At 46.7% G+C, this 25,984-nt stretch overlaps 1 protein-coding gene across 1 annotated transcript in view; it reads left to right on the top strand.

Moving 5' to 3' along the window:
* Positions 1–24,651, top strand: part of LOC140721527 (NACHT, LRR and PYD domains-containing protein 3-like) — a 44,253-nt gene extending 19,602 nt beyond the window's left edge. Inside the window, exons 4-13 of the mRNA XM_073036340.1 lie at positions 7,062–7,222; positions 12,205–12,297; positions 13,165–13,331; positions 14,276–14,447; positions 14,547–14,597; positions 16,973–18,773; positions 23,055–23,141; positions 23,301–23,471; positions 23,612–23,779; positions 23,940–24,651. Coding sequence (XP_072892441.1) covers positions 7,062–7,222; positions 12,205–12,297; positions 13,165–13,331; positions 14,276–14,447; positions 14,547–14,597; positions 16,973–18,773; positions 23,055–23,141; positions 23,301–23,471; positions 23,612–23,779; positions 23,940–24,027 — 2,959 coding nt within the window. The 3' untranslated portion in view covers positions 24,028–24,651. The remainder of the gene's footprint in view (positions 1–7,061; positions 7,223–12,204; positions 12,298–13,164; positions 13,332–14,275; positions 14,448–14,546; positions 14,598–16,972; positions 18,774–23,054; positions 23,142–23,300; positions 23,472–23,611; positions 23,780–23,939) is intronic.
* The last annotated feature ends 1,333 nt before the right edge of the window (positions 24,652–25,984 follow it).

The raw sequence follows: 25,984 nt of genomic DNA on the forward strand, positions 1-25,984 counted from the left end.
ATGCACTTTGGTAGACAAAATGGATGTGTTAAATTTTTTCTAGATAGAAAAGAAAACTGAGGTGCACAGGCACTTGGGGATCCTTGTGCAGGATTCTCTAAAGTTTAACTTGCAGGTTAAGTCTGTGGTGGGGAAGTCAAATGCGATGTTAGCATTCATCTCAAGAAGAATAGAATATAAAAGCAGGGATGTAATGTTGAAACTTCATAAAGCACCGCTGAGGCCGCACTTGGAGTGTTTTGAGCAGGTTTGGGCCTCTTAACTTCGAAAGGAATGTGTTTTACCTATATAGGATTCAAAGGTTGTTCACGGAAGTGATTCAATGATTGAATGGTTTGTCATATGACCGGCGTTTGATGCCTCTGGGCCAGTATTCACTAGAATTCAGAAGCATGAGGGGTGACCTTATTGAAGCCTGACGAATGGTGAAAATAACTTTGATAGAGTTGCTATGGAGATGATGGTTCCTCTGGTGGGATAGTCTACAAGCAGATGACCGTACCTCAGAATAGAGGGGCGCCCTATTAGAACGGGGTGAGCAGGAATTTATTTTACCATGGAATGTTGAATCTGTGGAAATTTAGCTTTTGCCACAGGCAGCTGTGGTGGCCAAATCTTTGTGTATATTTAAGAGAGAGGTTGATAGATTCCTGATTGGTCAGAGCATGAATGGATATGGTGTAAAGGCAGGAGAATGAGAATGAGAGGAAACTTGGATCAGTCATGATGAAATTGTGGAGTAGAATCGGTGGGCCAAATGGCCTAATTCTGCTCCTATATCGTATGGTCGAGTGGGGATGGAACATAACATAGAACAGTACATCATAGGAACACGCTCTTTGGGATCAAACCTGGAATCATTTTCCTGAACCGCCTTTTAATCCTCTCCGTTGTTAACGCATCTTTTCTTATGTTAGGGGCACAAACCTGCTAAGAATGCTCTAAGTGTTGCCTCATCAGGACTTCATAAATTCTCAACAGTACATCCTTTCTTTTATATTACAGTCCTCTTGAAATTAATCCAAAGATCGCATTTGCCTTCTTTACCACCTGTTATCCTGAACACTAACCTGCAGGAAAACTACACAAGCACTCTCAAGTCTCTTTGCACCCTTTTCAAATATTTTTTGGCCCAATTTGTCCATTATCTACACACAATTAAAATCTGCTTATTATTCTCCTGTAACTGGGTGCAATGAAAATCCTGTTGAGCATGCCATCCATACAGATCAATAGAACAGAACAGTACATTGAGGTGATATCAGATAAACAATAACATTGCGCAGCAATGCATTATTGTTTCACAGAAACGGCAGGGCAGGTGGACAAATGGCGCAAGGACATAACAAGTTATATTGTGAGGTTAAAGTCCACCTTATCTTGCTGGGGACCGTTCACTTTGCTTATAACAGCAGAATGGAAGCCGTCCTTAAGCCTGTTTGTAGTGTTTTCAATTTCCTTTCTATATTCTACCCAAGTAGGATTCCAGGCTGTCCAGCGTTGTAAGGCAACTCTGTGCCTGCTTTACCGATCACACAGGAAGCACAGGCACAGTCCATGGTGGGCAGACAGGTTTCCGTGATGTCCTCAGCTGTCCACAGCTCTCTGCAGTTCCTTGCAGTCATGAGCAAAGCAGCAGCCGTACGAACGTGTGCAGTACCCTGATGGGACACTCTCTATGGTAGATTGATGAAATTTAGTGAGGGACAGAGGTCATAATTCAAAGTTCCTGTTGTTTGCTCCATCTTTATCATTTGAGAATCGTTTTATTCATAATTAATTTATATCCGCGTATTGCTGGAGGGCAATCTGTGATTGTCATTGATCCTTTCTCCCACGTAGTTTCATTAGCATACTCCATGACGATTTTGTTCAATATCGTTCCAGTCTATATCCCAACAACTCATTGATATATATATATATATATATCAACCATCTTGTTCAACCTCTTTCCAATCCGCATCCCTCCACCGCGAGGATATAGATGAACCATCTTGTTCAACCTCTGTACAGTCTGGTTCCCTCCACCTCAATGATATATATATCAAATATCTTGTTCAACCTCTGTCCAGCCTGTATCCCACCACCTCAAAGACATATATCAACCATCTTGTTCAACCTCTGTCCAGTCTGTATCCCACCACCTCAATGATATAAACATCTTGTTCGCCCTCTGTCCAGTCTGTATTCCACCACCTCAATGATATATATCAACCATCTTGTTGACTCTCTGCCCAGCCTGTATCCCACCACCTCAATGATATATATCAACCATTTGTTCAACCTCTGTCCAGTCTGTATCCCACCACCTCAATGATATAAACATCTTGTTCGCCCTCTGTCCAGTCTGTATCCCACCACCTCAATGATATATATCAACCATCTTGTTAAATCTCTGCCCAGTCTATACCCCACCAACTCAATGATATATATCAACCATCTTTTTCAACCTCTGTCCTGTCTGTATCCCACCACCTCAATGACATATATCAACCATCCTGTTCAGCCTCTGTCCAGCCTGTATCCCAACAGCTCAGTTGTTATTTACCCTTTCGGTTCCTTCTCTCTGGAGTGTGCCTTGCATTTGTAGCTTGTTAATGCAGCTAACTGTTGGGTTAATTTTAAGCAATTCTAGATCTGTATTCCCATGTAAGTTCACTCTGTCACATACCACAGACAATTACCATTACCTCTACAAATCATACACCGGTTTATCTTGCAAAATAGCAACAGCTCGCTGTTGTTTACATTGAATTCCTTCTTCTGGTTTGTAACCTTACTTCCCAGCTGGTCCAGAGCGTAATGCACCTTTGGTAGCCTTTCTCACTGCCTGCTACGTCCCATCTCGGTATTTTGCACAAATTTACTGCTTTAGTTTGCCACATTTTCATCTGTTATCTCAATCATTAATGATAGTACCAAGCACCCAGTCGCTGTCCTTGCAGCACCTTGCGAGTCTCATGCCTCCATTCAGAGAGGCCACCATCTGCCAGCAATCTCCGGGTTCTCCACTTGCTTCCACCTGAATCTTATTTACCTTTCCCTTATGGACCAGCCTCTCATGCAGAATAATTTGATTAGACATGACCTGCCATTCTGACTATCCCTCATCAAGCCCAGTATTTCGAAAACTATCAATTCCATTTCTTAAAATACCTTCCAAGGACATACCCAAGACTGACGTCAGGATCACATGCCTATAGTATCCCTTCTTATTTTTCTAGCCTTTCTAACACAAATGAGCAAAACCAGCTATCCTATCCTCTGGCATATCACCTGTAGCTCTGTGCATTTTATATGTCTCTGACAGTGTTCAGCAGTTTGTACACTGGCCTTCCACAGGCTCCGAGGGAACACCTTGTCAGGCCCGGGGTATTTATCCATTCTAATTCACCAAGCACCTGTTCTGTAATCTGCCTACAATCTATAACAAGACGAACTTTTCCCGATTTCTATAGTCTCTGTATCTGTCTCCCGGGTAAATGCAGGCAAACAGAAATCATTGAAGATCTACCCCATCCCTTTCAGTGCCTTGAGTAGATAGCACGCTGATAATTTTTGACAGTTAATTGGGCAGTACGAAGTAGAACATGTGTCTCAATAAATTATTCCGCCACCAAATTGTCTGTATCCGAGGGAATGTGCTCATTACTGTTGTTGTTTACAAAGTTCACAAGAGTGATTCTGGAATGAAAAGTTTTATGTATGAGGAGCATTTGGTGTTTCTGGGCCTGTTCTCAATGGAGGGGTGGTGACTCCGGGACCAGGAAACTCAATGAAATCCTGAGGTCTGGATAGAGTTGATAGGGACAAGATGTATTCAACAGTAGGGGAGTCTAGTAACTGAGGTTACAAGCTCAATCTATTCAATTGTATCTGGGGACCTGCTCTTCCATCATTCTGTCCAGTAACAGGATCTGAATTGAACCTGTATCAATGCCTGGGGTTGATCATAGATATAAGCTATTGGCATCCACAAGAACATGATGGAATTTTAACCACTTAATTGAACAAAGAAGTAAACTTTATGTTTATCACTACAATCTTTTTAAGTATCCCATAGTTGCCATTTGAAGCAGATAGGCCACATCTAACAACGTGTTTTGATTTTTGACCAGCTTCTGCACTGCTGGAAGTTCTGTAGAGATGGAAATCCCAACAGATTTACTGGATTGACCTCGGGACAGGGTTCAAACAGCAACTGGAATTTTAACATCCCCAGTACAAAACGGCTGAGAGCTCAATGTTCATCTTTGTCATGATGAAACTCAGAGCATGTGAGGTTGCTCCTTATTTCCTATTTTCAGTTAGTTCTGCTGAGCCACTTCCTCCATCACCAGGGTAACAGCCCACCAGAGCTACGGAGTGTTGAACATATTTATCGCTCTCTGGTCACTGCCCCTCAGTGGCCTCAGGAGCCGGTGTGGATGCCAGGATGCCTTGAGCATTTACTACATGGAATATATGATGTTTATGTTGGAATAAAGAGATAACAATGAATGTATGTATTTATTTATGCAAATCTCTTCAGGATGCCACAAACATCTTGCAGTTAGCCAATATCTGTGCATCAAAAAGACAAAAACCTGTACTGGGTTTCCAGTGATTTATTTACAATTTTATATTAAAAGCGTTTACCTGTAGTTTCACTGTGGGAGAAGTGGCGGCGAATTACACTGATCCAGGTCCCGCTCCGCAATACGATAATAAACAGAAGCGCTCAAATTACCTGCTGAAGACAAGTTAAAATATATTCCCACCCACTGGCGACCCATAGCCCGGGTTCCCCGCCCAGTTAAAGAGTCATCAGGTTCTAGTTCTATTATGGGATGGAGCGGAGTGTTAATTTTAGAACTGGGATTAGACCAGACACTGCTGAATATTACTGAATGGAAAGAGTCCTGGGAGTGTTGGTGCTTGGTCTATAATCCTGGGATGGGACTCCAGGATTACGGAACTGGCAGTGTTCTCCGGAGAGATATTACAACTAAACATATCTTTACCTTCCTCGCTCGCAGCCTGCTTTCTTCTTTCAACAGGGATCAGTCTCTCAACAATTCCCTTGTTCATTCATCCCTCCTCACTGATCTCCCTCCAGCCACTTATCCCTGCAAGCGGCCTAAGCGCTACACCTACCCGTACACCACCTGCCTCACCTCCATTCAGACACAAAACAGTCCTTCCAGGTGAGGCAACACTTCATCTGCGTATCTGCTGAGGTCGCTTATTGTATTCCCTGCTCCCGATGCGTCCTCCTTTACATTGGTGAGACCCACCATAAATTGGTAAACCGTTTTGTCGAGAATCTCTGTACTATCTGCCACAGGGGAGACTTCCTAGTGGCCTAAGTATTTAATTCTGATTCCCATTCAAAGATCTCGATCAATGGCCTCCTCTTGTGCCAAGATGAGAACGCCCTCAGGGTGGAGGAACAACACCATCTGGGTACCCTCCAACCTGACTGTATGAATGTTGAATTCTCCTTCCAGTAAACAAATCGCCCCCCACCCACTTCACTCTTCTCCACTCTGAACTTTCATTTCTGCTCACCAGCCTATTACTTCCCCCGGGTCTCCTCTTTCCCTTTCTCCTATTGACAACTCTCCGATTCTTTATTCTTCAGCCGTTGACCTGTCCATCACTTGACTTCACCAATCACCCTCCAGCTCCCCTCTGTCTCTTCCCCCTGGGTCCCCTCCTTCCCTTTCTCCTATTGACAACTCTCCGATTCTTTATTCTCCAGCCCTTGACCTGTCCATCACTTGACTTCACCAATCACCCTCCAGCTCCCCTCTGTCTCTTCCCCCTGGGTCCCCTCCTTCCCTTTCTCCTATTGACAACTCTCCGATTCTTTATTCTCCAGCCCTTGACCTGTCCATCACTTGACTTCACCAATCACCTTCCAGCTCCCCTCTTTATCTTCGCCGACATTTTTATTCACATATCTTCCCCCTCCTCCTCAGGAATGAAAAAGGCTCGGTGTCCAAACTGTCGACTGTTCACTCTTTTCCATACATACTGCCTGGTGTGCTGAGATCCTCCAGAATTTTGTGTGTGCTGCTTTGGATTTCCAGCATTTGCAAGCTTTCTCGTGTTTAACTGTGGCAATTACCGTAATAATTATTTGTGCTTTGTTCAGATTGTACCTGGAATATGGTGTAAAATCCCGCTCCCCATACTAACACGGGTTATACAGACCAAAGAACAAACTGCCGGAGGAACTCAATGGGTCGGGCAGCATCTGTGGAGGGAAATGGACTGTCAACATTTCGGGCCGAGACCCTCCCTCTGGACTGAGAGTGGACGGGAAATAGTCAGAGAAAAGAGGTGAAGGGTGAGGATGGGGCAAGAGCTGGATCCAGGTGAAGGGGGGGGGGTGGTGGTGGGAAGGTTGAATTAGAGACAGGGGTGGGAGGTGAGTGATTGGGACAACACGGGGCTGCAGAAATGGAATTAAATTCTATGGAGGATTATCTAACAAGTAAGAGTGAGCTTGTTTTAGAGATTCACCAGACTGATTCCTGGAGGACGATGAAGTCTCTGTGATCGTCTTCACATAAAACAGAAGCCGGCAGATGTGTGGAGACTGAAGGGATCGAGGAAATGAGGATCGTGGAGAAACATGTGGCTGAGATGGGAGAGCAGCCGCCATTTTGTTGATGGTTAGAGGGGCTGAATGGCCACCTCCTCCTGTTTCTCACTTGATGTTTCAGTGCTGCTGTCCAGCGAGGCTCCGGAGGAATGTGAATAGAAATTAGTGTTTATAAACGTAGAAGTGATTTCCATGAAACCTGCACAATTCTTGTTCGGGTGGGAATTTAGTGTCGGACCGGGATGAGAATTGATCCAGTAACTCTGAGAACCGGGTGGTGGAGCGATGGGGACGGGGAAGATGCAGAGGGAGAGATTAAAAGTGTAGCTGGGCTAAATATGAAATAATATGTAAAATGTGGCTGGTAGGTCGGGCAGTGTGTGAGGGGCGAAGAGTAGAGTCACCGGTTCAGGTGGGAGACCCTCCACCCGTCACGTGATCCAGGTTTTCACTCCCATTTCAAACACAGATCTGCAGTATCTCAGGTTTTCGCTTCCGAGGCCCCGCCCACGCTCTCACAGTCTCCGGAAGGGCGATGGTTTTCGTTCCGTTCTCTGTCGAAGCGGGTCGTCAGCTGGGAGCCGGAGGACCGATCGCTGTCTGCGGGAACAATTGATCAAGTTCTCATCAGTGAGTATTGATAACCGGTTACTAGGGGTGAACGCGACCGACATTTTCCCATCGGTGAGTACTGAAGCCCATCCTGGGGGAAGTTGGGCACCTGATGATGGGTAGGGAGTCCCGTTAACATCCTCGAACCGGTGGTCTCGTCCCGCTTCCTGAATACAACCTGTCGTGGTCGGTCCGGGTTATGGGACCTTCACACGGAACCGCCTGAGATGAGCCGCCGCTCAGCCCCTGGTGTTCTGGTCCCAGGAGCGGGATGAGGTGGTGATGCCGAGACTGAACCCATCCATTAAGATGTACCTGGTGAACTTTACCTTCATCACCCTGCCCGGTATCGGATCCACACTTCACCTGGATCGATGCCCGGGGTCGATAATTGTTTTACATATTTCCAGCACACTGGAAGCGGCCGTTTGGCCTGTTGTGTTCTTGCAGACAGAAAGTGTTAAACAGAGTAACCGCATCCTCGGGACACTCCTCCACGTGTATGAGTAGTTCCATCTTTTCCAGTTCAGACAGGACAGTGAAATCCAGATCTCTCACGTCCTCTCGGGGGACTGGGAAGTTTATTTCCATCTTCTTTCCATTACCACAAATTGCCGAAATGCTGACAGTGTTTCCCGATATCTGGCCCTATTAATGCGAGAATTAAGTCTGGTTCATTTATCTGGGTTTCTCGGAAATGTGTACACTCCCTCCAGAATTTCCAAAGGAGCAACCGAGGCTGTCTAATATTTCCACACGATTGAAATGGGGAATGTTTTCCATGTACAGAGGTAAAGTAAAAATCATGTCTTTGGTATCATCCATACAAATCAATACAATTGCAGCAGGACATTGAGGAAAATGAAATCATTCTGGTTACAGAGAAAGTGAAGTGCAGGTAGATATGTGGTGCAAGGTCACATCGATTTAGACTGTGAAGTCAGGAGTCCACTCGTCACGCTGTTCGCTTCTAACAGCAGAATGGACACCGTCCTTGAGCCCGGTGGCATGTTTCTGTTTTATTTTATCTTCGGCCCGATGGAGCATTAGAAGTGGGAATGTTCAGGGTTGTGGGGATCTTTCATTATGTTGGCTGTTTTACTGAAGCAGTGGGAAGAATAGACAGAGTCCATGGAGGGGAGGTTGGTTTCTATTACGTACTCAGCTCTATCACTGTTCTCCACTATTTCATTCAATTAAAGGAAGAGCAGTAGCTATATGAAGATGTGAAGTATCGGGATGGGATACTTTCTGCGGTGAATTGATAAAGTGTGTCGAGTAGAAAATGACATATACCAAAATTCTTATTGTTTGTTCTGGCTTTGTTATATTGGAATCTGTTATCTACTGGTGAGCACTATTATTTCAGGATCTGTGTATTGCGGGAGGACAATCAGAGATTGCCCTTGATCCTCTTCTCCCATCTGGCTCCATCTGTTCATCCTCTGCCCATCTTGTTCAACCTCTGTCCAGCCTCTGTCCCACCAACTCAGTGATTTATATCAACCATGTTGTTCAACCTCTGTCTAGCCTACATCCTATTGCTGCAATGATATATTTCAATAATCTTTCTTTCAAAGTTTTTCCTCATTGTTAAGTTCTGTTTTGTACCTTTTCCAGGATTGTTTTTTTTTCCGTTAGCTGGAAATACCAGAAGTTTAATTTAACACAGCCGGTGGCAGGGAAAAAGCAGCCAATACAATTTTAGTTTCCCTGTTACGAAATGGCTGCAGTGTTAATCTTTTTCATAATTAAACTCATAGCAGTTGATGTTGAGTTTGATATTTCCTTTCTCGGTTAAATTTGGTGAGACATTTCTGCTGTTTCCAGGGTAACGGCCCGTCAGAGCTGCAGCAAGTGTTGCAGTTTTTATCGCTCTGTGGTCACCACCTCTCAGTGTAGACAGTGGCCTCGGGAGCAAATGTAACAGAATGACAGTGGGAGGAAAGGATGCTGTGAGCATTGACTGTGTGGGATGTGTTACACCAGGGTCAGAACAAACTCAGAACTCACAAATTTACTTTTTAGCGTATTGCTGTTATTTTGCAATCAGTTACCATCTGTGTACTAAAATGAAGAGGTGGAGTAAAACTACAGTTGCAGGAAATTTAAAGTAAGGAGACGAAAATACTGGAAAATCTCAGCAGATCGACAGCATCTTGGACAGTTCCAGTTCAGATATTTGGTCTTCTACCATTTCTCCTTTCAGAGATGTAGTCTGATGTACTGAGTTCCCATCATTTTCTACTTTATAGTTTTACATTTTGTTTTTGGTACACTGATGGGAAGCGTGGCAGAGAGCTGTGCTGGGCAAGATCCCACAGAGCAATGACATTGTGATGAAACATGCTCAGTTTAGCCGCTGGGGTCAGGCTGAAGTGTATCCGCATCCTTTATACAGACCGGGGAACCAGCCTGAGTACCGGCCCCGGCAGAGGGTCATTAGGTTCCAGTTCCACCTTAGTTTGAGAATCGGAAATGGCAGGAACACCACGGCAAATCACCGGCACCAAAGCGTCTTTGTATGGGTGATGATATTGGGCTGGTGACTCTGAGGATATGGAACTGGCAGTATATGGGCTTCAGTCCAGGTTGGTTATTCTCCAGTTGGGATTGGAATTTCCTCAGTCTGCAGTAAAGCTGAAGTCTCGGGCGGTTGGACATTGGTTGTGGGGAAATTGTTGTCTGCACCACCCAGTGGGACATCATATCTACCATGTATTTTGTAGATTATTTAAGAGTTCACTGGGGAGTTCAGTGAGTTTGGGGAGTGATGTTGTCTATAAGGATTTTGGTAAAGACTTTAATAAGATCTCACATGGCAGTTGACCTGGATGGTTCGGTCACGTAGGATTCACGGGGAGCTGGCGAGGTGGATTCACTGAGCTCGATGACAGGAAGCAGAGGGAGATGACTGAAGACAGATTTAGTGAATGGAGGCCTGTGACAAGTGGGATGTGTGTGTCAGTGTAGAGAACTCTGTAATTCGGGTAACTCTGTAATGGCAGGATACTTGGTACTGTGGTGGAGCAGAGGGATCTGGGGGTTCATGTCCGCAGATCCCTGAAAATTGCCTCACAGGTAGATAGGGTAGTTAATAAAGCTTATGGGGTGTTAGCTTTCATAAGTCGAGGGATAGAGTTTAAGAGACGCAATGTAATGATGCAGCTCTATAAAACTCTAGTTAGCCCACACTTGGAGTACTGTGTCCAGTTCTGGTCGCCTCACTATAGGAAGGATGTGGAAGCATTGGAAAGGGTACAGAGGAGATTTACCAGGATGCTGTCTGGTTTAGAGAGTATGGAGTATGATCAGAGATTAAGGGAGCTAGGACTTCTCTTTGGAGAGAAGGAGGCTGAGAGGAGACATGATAGAGATGTACAAGATATTAAGAGGAATAGATAGAGTGGATAGCCAGCTCCTCTTCCCCAGGGCACAACTGCTCAGTACAAGAGGACATGGTTTTAAGGTAAGGGGAAGGAAGTTCAAAGGGGATATTAGAGGAAGGTTTTTTACTCAGAGAGTGTCTGGTGTGTGGAATGCACTGCCTGAGTCAGTGGTGGAGGCAGATACACTAGTGAAATTTAAGAGACTACTAGACAGGTATATGGAGGAATTTAAGATGGGGGGCTATATGGGAGGCAGGGTTTGAGAGTCGGCACAACATTGTGGGCCGAAAGACCTGTACTGTGCTGTACTATTCTATGTTCTATGTAATTCATTATTCATGCCATTGATCTGTTCATGAATATACATGGCAAGGTTAGCAAGTTTGATAATAAATCCGGGAGTCTGGTTGATACTGCAACAGGTTACCATGAATTACAAAGGGATCTTGTTCAGTTATGGAGATGGGCTGAGCAATGCCAAATGGTTTTCCAATTGGGCAAGTGAGAGATGTTGCATTTGGACAGTCAGACCAGGTTGGGACTGGAATCGTGAATGGGAGAGCATGGAGCATTGTGCAACAGATTGAGAAACAAAAAAATCCCATCATAAATAGGCAATGCGGAATACAGTGCAGATAGAGAACAGATACATGGCTCATACACACAAGCTCTGCTCTGATACATGGTCTTCCACCTGAAATATGAACGTACTGTCTCTCATACTGAATAATTCCAGCATTTTGTTTTATTTACATAAAGGAATTTTTGCCAACTTGCTGTTTTGGTCCACATTGTGTTTAACAAGGTGCCATGTAACTATCTTATAACGGCCAGGTGTTATGCTCAAAGATACCATGATCAGAGTTTAGGTGATAATAATGATCTTAAAGTCCTGCCAGAGAAAATGTGATGGTTCAGGACAAGATGTCATGATGCTCTGCGTGACATTGCATTGCTCAGGATGTCAGAGTGTTTCTACATAGCATCAAACCATATATTGCCATAAGTGTCAATTCCAGATTATGTTAAACTGAAAGGAGACGTAGAGAATCAGGTGTGACTGCGAAATCTGTATAATTCAGTGACGAGAGGAATAGTTGTCCCATTGGTCGGCAGAAATGTTTCAACCCACTATGTCCATTACTCACTATAGCGCCACCAGTGGGAGGAGGACCAAAGCAGTGGGCGCTGTCTGTTCAAACTGGCTTTTTTTTATTAAGTGCGACCGTGAACAATAGCCAGATCAAAAGTGCTGATCAAGTCAACTAGTTCCCAAAGAGAACTGTAATCGGCCAATCAGAACACCTTGCCTTACAGTTGACACATCAATCCCGGTCGAGGACACGTGATTGGTTCCTAAAACGGAATTGACTGCAGTATAGCGAGTAGATAGACCGGAGAATCCCGACATGGTGTACAATACATGTAGAGGGCTGAAATGGGTATTGCATGACTGTGGGTGGATAGGCGCAGGTGGACCAAGCCATGTCAAGGCTTCGGTGAACAGGACCAAGATGTTTGGAAGTGTTTGCCTCCGTTTAAAAACAAAACAGCATTTTCCTTTAAACCCAAATTAATGTTTGACCCTCCTGTTACTTTTGTTTGTTACAGAGCAGCAAAAACTGATCACATCTGTCCTCAAAATGGATCAAATTGCGAGCAGTGGAGGAGTTCCAGTGATGTCAACATCGGGAATGGACATGGGTATGTTGGCGACGTATTTTAATTTAAAAATACTCTGCTCATTCTGCGTCTGGGTTTAATTCAATATTGGCAATTCACAAAATATTTGTGAAAACTGAGCAGAGAGATAAGAGAGAGAGAGTTAACATCTCTGGGGAAACACAGTCACACGTGGAAGCAGTACAGTTACCGTCTGCTCCTGCTCCTCTAACAGATTGTGATGCACATTAAAATAACGAGTTACTCCAGAAGACAAGACATTCTGCAGATGGGCAACATAAAACACACAAAATACTGGCAGACCTCAGCAGGTCAGGCAGCATCCATGGAGAGGGATAAACATTTGACGTTTTGGATCAGGGTCACACGGAAGAGAAAGTAATGAGGCAATATCTATAATTTCTGTCTCCTCATTTCCAGTCCGATGAAGGGCCTGGCCCGAAACGTTGATTGTTTATTCTCCTCCATAGATGCTGCTTGCAGCATTTTCTGAGGAATCCCAGAGATTTTCTGAGGAAGGAGTTGACCAGGCAGGCAGACAGTAACCCAAAGCAAAGAGGTGGTGATGGGCAGTACCAGGAGAGTGATGGTGATGGTTACTATATTCTCATCAATAAGCAGAGTCCTTCCAAAACAGAGAGGTATATTTCCGGGGACAAGAAAGAGCAGCTTTCAACAGACGGAGGTGTACCCCTCCTACACCCACGGCGCCCACCAACCTCCAGTCCAAGCCCGTTCCCCCCACTCAACCCCCACCTATATATATATATATATATATATATATATATATATATTGGTCTGTGTTTGGTGATCTTTAGGTTCCAGAGAGAAAGTTACTACCCAATATGGGTCAGTAATTTATTTAATTTCCACTATTATTCTTCACAGGTCCGAGCTCAGTGATCACCGAGCTCCTGGCAAGCTGGAATGATTTCCAGCTGCTGCAGTTGACGGACTTCTACCGGGAGAGGGTGGAGCAGGCGATGGAAGGAGGAGTGCACGGAGTGAGCCTGGCGTTAACGGCAGAGAATCAGTTCAGCGGAGAGGAACATCGGGTGAGTGGGAGGGAGAATGGGCTTGAATTTTCACACATCACAGGACTGATGGGTGTCGGGACTCTCACTGATCAGATAATGAAGCATAAAAGCAAATCTTTCATTCATAAATAAATAAATAAGTGGATAGATAGATAGATAGATAGATATACAATTCTTAAAGCTGAGAATCTGAAGCAATGATTGAGAGGTGTAAACACACCAGTGGCGGCTCAATGCTCAGAGCGAGGGGAGCAGGTAACAATTGTATGAGGTTGTAATAAAGGAGTTTCAATGGAAATATGGTAGGAATTTTCATTTTGAAAAGACCTTGCAGCGTGACGGCATGGTGTCAGTGAGAACCGGGGCATTATCACTGAATGCCTCAGGAGCTCGAGTGTGTTCTGTTCTGGGTGGAGATGACTCCATTACAACCTGTAACTGCAAACAGTGTGGATTGGGGAATACTGCCATGTTGTAATGTGTAATCACTGAATAACCCTCTACTGGCAAAAGCAAAGGAAAGGCATCAGGAGTCGGCCGTAATCCTCTGTCATGTTGGACACTGGCGGACTGAGGAGATGAATCACATCATCTTTTCTGCAACTTCTCCGAGACTGCTCACTCTGTTATAAAAACCCTCCTGACTTCTTTCTTCATCTGTGATCGTTATTTTCTGATTTCTGTTTTACACCGTCAAATCCGGTGAGGAATTATTTATGGATTTGGAGCCACGTCAATGAAGTGGTCACAGACCAGCCAGGATCTCATTGACTGGTGGACCAGGTTCACGGTGAATGTCCCTCCGTGTGCTCTGCACTCAGAATGTACAGTCCATGTCCAGACAGGATCAGCACCCGTCCGTGTGACTGCTCAGTGTGATCCCGTTACAGAGCACATCATTTACTTCTCATTCTCTGTGTGAATCTGTCAGTCCCCAATATGTTCACTGTTACTCTTCACAGAAAATCTCTGATCTCGCTGATAAGGGAGAGCGGGCGGACAGTTCTACACTCCTCCTGAGCCTGGTGATGGAGAAAGGCTCCCGCGCCCGGAGGGTGATGTGGGAAACCTTTGTGAAAATGCGGATTGAAGTCCCAAAGCTTGACAAAATACTGAAAGAAATACAGGAACATGGTGAGATAATATCAGAGATTAATTTAATTATGGATTCAAACATTACATACTTATAATTTGAAGAATTGAAACATGTCAAATTATTTTAAATTCGAACAGGTTGTGTTCCGGTCCATCGACCTGTACTGGAGATTCCCAGGGAACTGAAAGGTAAGTGAAGAAACTGCTGTTTCCACCAAAGATTGATATTAATTAGGGCCATGTCGTTGTTGAACCACAGAGATTTGATCAGGTAAATGTTCCTCCGTGACACAGCGCAGAGTGAGGAACATGGAAAAATGTTTGCTGGAGGAATAGTTTTCACATGATATTATGAGGAATAACGCAGATAGTTGGTGAGCTTGCAGAAAGGGATCACTCCTCTCTGGGTCCCGCAACTACAGATCCCTCCACCGGGGTCAGAATGGAGAAGAGGGCAATCTGAGGAGCGAAACTATTGGAAATGTCTTACTCCAAAAGATCAAATAATTTCCCTACCACCACACAACCCCTGGGAACAGCCCTCATCCCAAATCACTTTTCTAAATTCCCCAGTTCCTATAGGTCATCATTTATAGAACCGGGAGTCCACTGAAGTTCTCATCACAGAATAACAATGATAATTTAATGAGAAAAGCAGGTAGCACCCCAACTAGTCTGTTCAACCCCAAAGCTGCATATGAAACCCACTATATTCACAACTGCACCCCCTGACTGCAAACACTGCTAAAGTTATCCAGTTTAATATCCCACTCAGTAATACTGGGAATTCCATCAGGAGACAGTGTTAGTGAGGGTGTGATGGAGGGACAAAATCCTCAGCTCCGTCCACAGAAGCTGAAATTGATGTGTTGTGTGATGGACACTGTGGAAGTGTGAGAGATGGGAATTAGGACAGAGAAACCGAGGGTTGTGAGCTTGCGGCAAGAAAGGTGGAAAGGACTGAAGATATCTATAAATAATATTGCAATTAATTAAATTGTGACCGTCTGGATAAGAAACTGACTGTGTCTGTGGAAATGGAGCCCGAGGCAGTGCCTAGGCTCAAGAGATTGTAAGGTTTCATAATCGCAGACTGAGTTGGATCACTCAACTGCACATTTAACAGAGGAGAGAGCGTAGGAAAGACAGATGTCGTAAAATTTATTAATACCACAGTAGCCCATGTCTTAACTGATTACACGAAGCCCTTGAACAGAAATATAAAAATCTCGGCCACAGCCGTCATTCAGCCTGTCTCATTCCAAGAACAAATTCGAAAGATGATAATTTCCAAATGGTACCAGAGGAAGTTTTCAAATTGCTCACGTTTCTGTCACCTCTGTTAATGCTTTTCCAGTCCACAGTCAGACAATAAAACCCCTCCGTTTCCCTGCACTAAGGATTTGGTAATTCTCGACAATTTCCCTGCAAACTTATTCTTCACAGTTCTTCATCCTGTTTGCTGAGGAAACATTCACGGCAGTGAAATTCCCACATCTATTTCTGAATACGAAACTGACTCTGTCCCTGAATATTGAAGAACATTATTTCTACCACTTTCCCACTCTCTAAAGTAAGTATTTCAACAATCAACGTTTTCATACTCACCCTGTTTCACCCGAAAACGTTGATTGGAAAGCCCACACACCCTTGACAGGGTCCTGACACACTGTGAGACCCCACACACCCCTGACAGGGTCCTGACACACTGCGAGTCCCCATTCACACGGACAGGGTCCTGAAAGTCTGTAACACCCTACACACCCCTGACAGGGTCCTGACACACTGTGAGACCACATACCCCTGACAGGGTCCTGATACACTGTGAGACCACACACCCCCTGACAGCATCCTGACACACTGTGAGACAACAGACACCCCTGACAGGGTCCTGATGCCCTGTGCCACCCCACACACCCTTGACAGGGTCTTGACACACTGTGAGACCCCACGCACCCTTGACTGGGTACAGGCACACTGTGAGACGTCACACATCCTTGATAGGGTCCTGACACGCTGTGAGATCCCACACACCACTGACAGGATTCGAACGCACTTTGAGATCCCACATTCCCCAAGCACCCACCCACAGTGCACGTGCTGATCAGCAAAGCTGCTTCTTTGTATTTTGAATCAGTGATGGAGAGAGGGGAGGGGAGCTGCGATCCCCTGACCTGTCCTTTGAGAGAATGCCCACCACTCTCTTCTCTATCTCAATACACTACATCAACACTGGGGATTAGAAGTTCCTTCCACAGGAAAAAGAATGACAGCTGTGACAATAGTGGGAGTTTGTCCGGTACGGGACAGTCGTCGGTCAGTAAACGACCAAGGAAATACTCACCTTCACAGCACAGTTAATGTGGAAATATGATGATCGGTGTTTATCTGGACCAGGACTCTCTGTCCAGTCAGCGGTCTGTTAATCGAATTTACATTACTGTACGAACATCCATTGGTGAATCCAATCAATACAATAGCTGTGAGCTAACTCTTGCGTGCTTAAATACTGAGTTCTGAGTTGAGGCATCTAACAGTTTGTCCACTGTCTGTTCCCATGGAAGATGTTCAAGAGAAACACAAGGAGACTCTGCGGGCACAAACTGAAACACTGAGAGTGAACACGATCCTGATGAGGGAGAAGGTGAAGGTTTTCCAGCTGGTTGATCGATACGCTGAGCTCACGGTCATTTCTACTGTTCGAGATCGGAGTCTAGTGGAACATGAGCTGCTGGCAAGAGGCAGAGACCACGAGGATTGGAGAGAGAAACATCTCCGCGGAGAGCTGGAGAAAATCCGGACGGATCAGTTGTTCGAGAGCAGCTTTTCCCGGATTGCTCATCTGTTTCAGAATAGTTACTCACACAGTTTGTGGAAGCAAATGAAAAGATTTTTCTCAGGATCAATTTCGGGATGTTCGGCAGCAGTGGCCGGAGTCCCAGGGATCGGGAAAACAACAATGGTACAAAAGATTGTTTATGACTGGGCCACCGGGAAAATATATGAAAAATTCCAGTTTGTCTTCAGTTTCAAATTCCGTGATTTAAACTCCATTAACTGTAGAATAAACCTGAAGGAACTGATTCTGGATCAGTATCCATACTTTGGGAATATCCTGAGAGAAGTCTGGAAGAACCCAGAGGGACTGTTGTTTATATTCGATGGTTTGGATGAATTCAATGATAAAATTGATTTTGCTGACAGTAGGAGAGACACTGAACCTCGGTCCACATGTACAGATCCTGAATTCAAGTGCAAGGTGTCTGACATTGTGTACAGTTTAATCCAGCACAAGCTGTTCCCAGGGTGTTCTGTGCTGGTGACCACCCGCCCAACTGCGTTACATTTATTGGAAAAGGCTGAGATCAATGTCTGGGCTGAAATCCTGGGATTTGTTGGTGATGAACGGAAGGAATATTTCATCAGACATTTTGAAGATCAGACGGTGGCGGAAGCTGTTTTCAAACACGTGAAGGAGAACGAGATGCTGTACACCATGAGCTACAACCCCTCTTACTGCTTGATCCTTGCTCTGGCACTGGGCCCCTTCTTCACTCAAAGAGTCAGGGACCCGCAGCGAGTTCCCAAGACCATCACCCAACTGTACTCCTACTATATTTACAACATCCTGAAAAACCACGGCCGTGAGATTGAGAACCCCCGTGATGTGTTACTCAGGGTTGGTCAGATGGCCTTCAGAGGAGTGTTTGAGAAGAAGATTGTGTTTACAGATGGAGATTTGATCAACTACAATCTGCAGCCTTCCCAGTTCCTGTCCGGATTCCTGATAGAGCTTTTGGAGAGAGAGGATTCTGCCCGGAGCGTGGTGTACACATTCCCACACCTCACCATCCAAGAGTTTGTAGCTGCAGTCGCACAATTCCTGAATCCACATCCCGGGGATATCCTGAAATTCCTCACTGATGCCCACAACACGACAGATGGGCGATTTGAGGTATTTCTCCGTTTTGTTGCTGGTCTCTCCTCCCCAATGACAGTTCGCGGCCTGGAGGAGTTTCTGGGTCCATTTCCTCATCAAACAACCTGCCGGGTGATTGACTGGGTGAAGGAGGAGGTTAAACGCCAGAGTGGAAACACAGAGAGTGAAGCTGGTAAAAGGAGACTCCTGAACACATTGCACTACCTGTTTGAGTCTCAGAATCGTGGCCTCGCTCAGGCCGCACTGGAAGATGTAGAGGAACTTTCATTTAGTAGACTGACACTGACCCCGATTGACTGCGCGGTCCTGTCTCATGTCATCGGACTCTGTGATACAATAAAACACCTCGACCTGTGGAAATGCCACATTCAGTGTGAAGGAATCCAGTGGCTGGGACCCGGGCTGCACAAGTGCCAGGAGTTGAGGTAACTTGATTTATCTTTCACTCTGAACTGTGAAACAGTTTCATTGTGTTGTTTCATTGCAAAGGAATTTGGGTAAAACTGCAGTAAATCAGATTGTGAAGAATTGTGACAAATCCCCAGGGGATCGGTCAGTAGATCCCCAAGGACAGGAGGGTTCTGGGGTTCCTTGTGAAGGGATGTTGGAGACTTCATCAGATCAGTGAACAACAGCCATTGGTTTAATGGTGGTAAATCACAGGAATGGCCGTGTTTCTCGCTGCCTGTGACACGTCCATTGACAATGTTCCTTATCACTGTTACTGACACCCAGACCGACACGGACTGCAGCAGGTGGGTCAGAGTTTCACACCCCCTTCCCGGTGACGAACACGAGACAGTCAGCAAACTGTCCCAGTGAGAAGGAAAGAAATACCATTTTGAGATTATCCTCCCCTGCCCTTCACCGTGTGTGACTATCACCATCGGTCCACCTGTATGGATGTGCTCACTACCAAATACCCTGACCCCATGGGCACATATCCTCTCCCGACTGTGGGCTTCAGTTCAGATCCACCCCTTCTGGATCATCTCTTCTTATTGGATTATATTTTCCCATCAGTATTCCTCCTGTGGGATCTCTGTTCTCCATCCCTGTTCCTCCTCTGGGATCTCTCACCCCGTCCCCCTTCCTCGTGTGGGATCTCTCTTCCCCAAACCCTTCCTCCTGTGAGATCTCCCTTTACCATTCCCCTTCCTCCTGTGGGAACACTCATCCCCATCCCCGTTTCTCCTGTGGGATCTGTCATCCCCATCCCCCTTCCTCCTGTGAGATCTCTCTTCCCCATCCCCCTTCCTCCTGTGGGATCTCTCTTCCCCGTACCCCTTCCTCCTGTGGGATCTCTCTTCCCCATCCCGCTTCCTCCTGTGGGATCTCTCTTTCCCATCCCCATTCCTCCTTTGGGATCTCGCTTTACCATTCCCCTTCCTCCTGTGGGAACACTCATCCCCATCCCCCTTTCTCCTGTGGGATCTGTCATCCCCATCCCCCTTCCTCCTGTGGGATCTCTCTTCCCCGTCCCCCTTCCTCCTGTGGGATCTTTCTTCCCCATCCCGCTTCCTCCTGTGGGATCTCTCTTTCCCATCCCCATTCCTCCTTTGGGATCTCGCTTTACCATTCCCCTTCCTCCTGTGGGAACACTCATCCCCATCCCCCTTTCTCCTGTGGGATCTGTCATCCCCATCCCCCTTCCTCCTGTGAGATCTCTCTTCCCCATCCCCCTTCCTCCTGTGGGATCTCTCTTCCCCGTCCCCCTTCCTCCTGTGGGATCTCTCTTCCCCATCCCGCTTCCTCCTGTGGGATCTCTCTTTCCCATCCCCATTCCTCCTTTGGGATCTCGCTTTCCCATTCCCCTTCCTCCTGTGGGATCTCTCATCCCCATCCCACTTCCTCCTGTGGGATCACTCATCCCATCCCCCTTCCTCCTGTGGGATTTCTCTTCCCCATCCCCCTTCCTCCTGTGGGATTTCTCTTCCCCGTCCCCCTTCCTCCTGTGGGATCTCTCTTCCCCATCCCGCTTCCTCCTGTGGGATCTCTCTTTCCCATCCCCATTCCTCCTTTGGGATCTCGCTTTCCCATTCCCCTTCCTCCTGTGGGATCTCTCATCCCCATCCCACTTCCTCCTGTGGGATCACTCATCCCATCCCCCTTCCTCCTGTGGGATTTCTCTTCCCCATCCCCCTTCCTCCTGTGGGATCTCTCATCCCCATCTCCTTTCCTCCTGTGGGATCTCTCATCCCCGTCCCCCTTCCTCCTGTGGGATCTCTCTTCCCCATCTCCCTTCCTCCTGTGGGATCTCTCATCCCCGTCCCCCTTCCTCATGTGGGTTCTCTCATCCCCGTCCACCTTCCTCCTGTGGGATCTCTCTTCCCCGTCCCCCTTCCTCCTGTGGGATCTGTCATCCCCATCCCCCTTCCTCCTGTAGGATCTCTCATCCCCATCCCCCTTCCTCCTGTGGGATCTCTCATCCCCGTCCCCCTTCCTCCTGTGGGATCTCTCTTCCCCATCCCCCTTCCTCCTGTGGGATCTCTCATCCCCATCCCCCTTCCTCCTGTGGGATCTCTCTTTCCCATCCCCCTTCCTCCTTTGGGATCTCTCTTCCCCATCCCCCTTCCTCCTGTGGGATCTCTCTTCCCCATCCCCCTTCCTCCTGTGGGATCTCTCATCCCCATCCCCCTTCCTCCTTCACGTTCTGTCCTCCATCATTTCCCACCGACATTTCCCCATTCACAGGTCTTCCTCACTGTGGGACTTTCTCCCCTTCAACAGACAGACATATTTTATTGTTTCCGAGGGAAATTGGGTTTCGTTACAGTCGCACCAACCAAAAGTAGTATAGAAATATAGCAAAATAAACCACAAATAATTAAATAATAATAAATTAATCATGCCAAGTGGAAATAAGTCCAGGACCAGCCTATTGACTCAGGGTGTCTGACACCCCGCGGGAGGAATTGTAAAGTTTGATGGCCACAGGCTGGAATGACTTCCTATGACGCTCAGTGTTACATCTCAGTGGAATGAGTCTCTGGCTGAATGTACTCCTGTGCCTAACCAGTACATTATGGAGTCATTGTCCAAGATGGCATGCAACTTTGACAGCATCCTTTCTTCCGACACCACCATCAGAGAGTCCAGTTCCACCCTCACAACATCACTGGCCTTCCGAATGAGTTTGTTGATTCTGTTGGTGTCTGCTACCCTCAGCCTGCTGCCCCAGCACACAACAGCAAACATGATAACAGTGGCCACCACAGCCTCCTAGAACATCCTCAGCATCGTCTGGCAGAAGTTAAAGGACCTCAGTCTCCTCAGGAAATAGAGACGGCTGTGACCCTTCTTGTAGACAAACTCAGAGTTCTTTGACCAGTCCAGATCATTGTCCATTCGTATCTCCAGGTATTTGTAATCCTCCACTATGTCCACACTGACCCCTTGGATGGAAACAGGGGTCACCGGTGCTTTAGCCCTCCTCAGGTCCACCACCAGCTCCTTAGTCTTTTTCACATTAAGCTGCAGATGATTCTGCTCGCACCATGTGACAAAGTTTCCCACCGTAGCCCTGTACTCAGCCTCCTCTCCAACTTCATCCATCTATGGTAGAGTGATCAGAAAACTTCTGAAGATGGCAAGACTCTGTGTTGCAGTTGTAGTCCGAGGTGTAGATGGTAAAGAGAAAGGGAGACAGGACAGTCCCCTGTGGAGCCCCAGTGCTGCTGACCACTCTGTCTGACACACAATTTTGCAAGCGCACGTACTGTGGTCTGCCAGTCAGGTAATCAATAATCCATGCACCAGAGAAGCATCCACCTGCATCACTGTCAGCTTCTCACCCAGCACAGCAGGGCGGATGGTGGTGAACGCACTGGAGAAGTCAAAAAGCAATACCCTCACAGTGCTCGCCAGCTTGTCCAGGTGGGCGTAGACACTGTTCAGCAGGTAGATGGTGGCATCCTCAACTGCTATTCAGGGCTGATAGGCGAACTGGAGGGGGTCTAAGTGTGGCCTAACCATAGGCCGGAGCTGCTCTAGAACAAGTCTCTCCAGGGTCTTCATGATGTGGGAGATCAATGCCACCGGTTTGTAGTCATTAGACCCACTGGGGCGCGGCGTCTTCGATACAGGGACGAGGCAGGACCGTCTTCCACAGCACAGGAACCCTCTGGAGACTCAGGCTCAGGTTGAAGACATGGTGAAATACTCCACATAGCTGTGGGGGGGGGGGGGTCACAGGCTTTGAGCAGCCTGGGGCTGACACCATCCCGGCCTGTAGCTTGGATGGAGAAGTTTCATCTGTCTTCTCACCTGTTCAGCTGTGAAGACCACTGTGGTGGTTTCAGGTGAGGGAGGGGTGTAGTCACGAGACCAGGGTGGGGGGCTGTGAGGAGGGATAGGAGGGGAGAGTAGAGTATGTGTTGGTTGGGGGCCGACAACAGATGAATCATGTGGTGGATGGGCAGGGGCCAACCCTGCCCCTTATGGTTCTCTCTCATAAGGAACGCTTTTCTAACCATCGGGGAATGGGACAAAACATGTGGAGTTTACAGGTTCACTCCGACAGACGAAATTACTGACATTTGGCGAATACTCTGCAGCTGGGCAGTGAGGGACATTGACAGTGATGGGAACACCGATCAGCGATTTACTGAAGGGTTTAATGTTTCCTGAAATATCCGAGTGAGAGAAATTCCCCCAGACCAACGGTTTGAATCACTTTGTTCATCAATCTGTCTGTTTGTGTTTAGACTTGGGAAGAATAAACTGGGAGTTTCAGGAGTGGAACTGGTGTCTGCGGCTCTGAGGAACCCGGAGTGTAAAATACAGACACTGTGGTAAGTACCAGACTATGGGAGATTATGTTTACAGTCACTGTGTCTCTGACACTGTACATTAATGTGATCAGGAATTGTGTTACTGATAAACACTGGGGATTTGTACTGTCTCCTGTCACTCTGTGTCCTTCACCCTCACTCTCTCTCTCTCATCTCCAGGCTGATCAATGTCGGTCTCACAGACTCTTGTGCCGAGGATCTCGCCTCCGCTCTCAGTACAAAACCATCACTGACGGAGCTGCACCTGGGTGATAATAAACTGGGAGATTCAGGAGTGAAACTGGTGTCTGCGGCTCTGAGGAACCCGAAGTGTAAAATGCAGAAACTGGGGTAAGTACCAGACTGTAGGGGACAGGGTGTCTGACACTGAACTTTAATGTAATCAGTGATTGTGTTACTGATAAACACTGGGGATTTGTACCGTCTCCTGACTCTCTGTATCCTTAACCCTCACTCTCTGTCATCTCCAGGCTGTGGGATGTCGGTCTCACGGATTCTGGTGCCGAGGATCTCGTCTCCGCTCTCAGTGGAAACCTATCATTGACGGAGCTGAACCTGGGATCAAACTCGCTCACAGACCGATCTGTCCCCGCTCTCCGCCTCCTCATACTGACCCTCCCGAGTCTGGAGTGGATCTGGTGAGTATTTGTGTTAATGTTCAATGTGATAAAATAACAGCGAATCCTCGGGTTTTCTGGTGATGTTTGTCTGAGTGTTGTTGAAACATTAACCCCAGTCCCCTGTTACTGACACTTGTGAAATCAGTTTATTTCATCTTTATTCTTACATCTCTTTCAGGCTGGGGTTGAATCAGTTCAGTTGGACCGCGAGGAAGGAACTGAGATCTCTGCAGGAACCCAGACCCGGACTGACAGTGGTCGTGTGAACATCTGAATGTCTGAACATCCCTGCCCGCGGGATGGGGATATTTGGCCGATACCCCGCCCTCCCCTTTAACTCCCGCCCTTACCTTTAATAGCTGCGCGACGGGCGTAATTCCCAACGGTTTTAACCGAATCGACTCCAGTCTCGAGCTCGGAGACATCGGAAGCAGTCCCGCAGTTACGTATTTCCGCCTGTTGTCGAATGGCGCAGCGTCCACCGGATGTGCGGATTCGAGACTCCCCCACGTGACACCCCGGTGAATTACACAGGCAGGAATAGCCCGGGGGTCTGGGTGTCAGTTTGGGACACCGGTGTCCCGGGGTGGGATTATCCCGGGAGGGAATCCTTTTTTCTCTTTGCGGAGGACGGTGCATTCGGCAGTCTGGACGATATAATAATGTTAAATTGACAAATCCCTCAGCAGTGACCCTGGATCTGCCGCGATCCCGGACACGGCCCTGAAGTGTGATTTTATAATCATCGGTTCCCCGATGCAGAGTGACAGTGAGAAACGGGATGTTTATTCAAACTATCACCCGTTTTCGCCGGTCAGTTAATTGTGTGTGACTGTGAGTGAGTCGATTTACATTTGTCATGATGATATCAATAAACTGCTGTAACTTCCCGTCTTGGTGTCAGACTTCAGTCTCATTAAAGGACAAACAGTGACCTGGGGTTATTGCTGCTCCCTACACCCGATGAACTGAAATAATTCATGGTAAATGGCAGGGGATTGAAGAATGCAATAGAACAAAGTGATCTAGGAATAATGGTGCATAGTTCCCTGAAGGTGGAATCTCGTGTGGATAGGGAGGTGAAGAAAGCTTTTGGTATGCTGGCCTTTATGAATCAGAGCATTAAGTATAGGAGTTGGGATGTAATGTTAAAATTGTAGAAGACACTGGTAAGGCCGAATTTGGAGTATTGTGTACAGTTCTGGTCACCGAATTGTAGGAAAGATGTCAACAAAATAGAGAGAGAGAGTACAGAGGAGATTTAGTAGAATGTTAACTGGGTTTCAGCACCACAGTTACAGAAAAAGGTTGAACAAGTTAGGTATTTAAAATTATGAGGGGGGATAGATCGAGTTGACGTGGACAGGCTTTTTCCATCGAGAGTAGGGGAGATTCAAACAAGAGGACATGAGTTGAGACTTAGGGACCAAAGGTTTAAGGGTAACACGAGGGGGAATTTCTTTACTCAGAGGGTGGTAGATATGCAATGAGCTTCCAGTAGAAGTGGTAGAGGCAGGTTCGATATTGTCATTGAAAAAAGAACAATTTGATAGGTATATGGAGAGAAAAGGAATGGAGGGTTATGGGCTGAGTGCGGGTCGGTGGGACTAGGTGAGAGTAAGCGTTCGGCACGGACTAGTGAAGCACATGGACGGATACATTTTTAATATATTCACATTGCAAGAGGACATGAGAGATAGGGGGCAAAGGTTTAGGAGTAACACGAGAGGGAACTTTACTCATAGAGTGGCAGCTGTGTGGAACGAGCTTCCCGTAGAAGTGGTAGAGCAAGTTTCGATTTTGTCATTTAAAAAAATGGACAGGAAAGGAATGGAGGGTTATGGGCTGAGTGCAGGTTGGTGAGAGTAGGCGTTCGACACGGATGAGAAGGGCCAAGATGGCCTCTCCCATCACACACTCCCGGGGGTCAGTCACAGAGTGAATCTCCCTCCACACTGACCGATGACACTCACTCATGGTCAGACACAGAGAGAAGATTCCTCCACACTATCACATCACACAGTCCCGGGGGTCAGACACAGAGTGAATCTCCCTCTGCATCGACCAATCACACAGTGCCGGGGTCAAGCTACCTCAACGTCGTCCAATGTGTCACTCCCAGAGAGAATTTCCCACCTCTCCTCCAATCACACAGTCCAGGGGTCAGACACAGATTGAATCTCCCTCCTCAGCGTCCCATCAAACATACTCGGGGTCAAACAC

Source organism: Hemitrygon akajei, unplaced genomic scaffold (assembly GCF_048418815.1).
Source record: "Hemitrygon akajei unplaced genomic scaffold, sHemAka1.3 Scf000057, whole genome shotgun sequence".
Lineage (NCBI taxonomy): Eukaryota > Metazoa > Chordata > Chondrichthyes > Myliobatiformes > Dasyatidae > Hemitrygon > Hemitrygon akajei.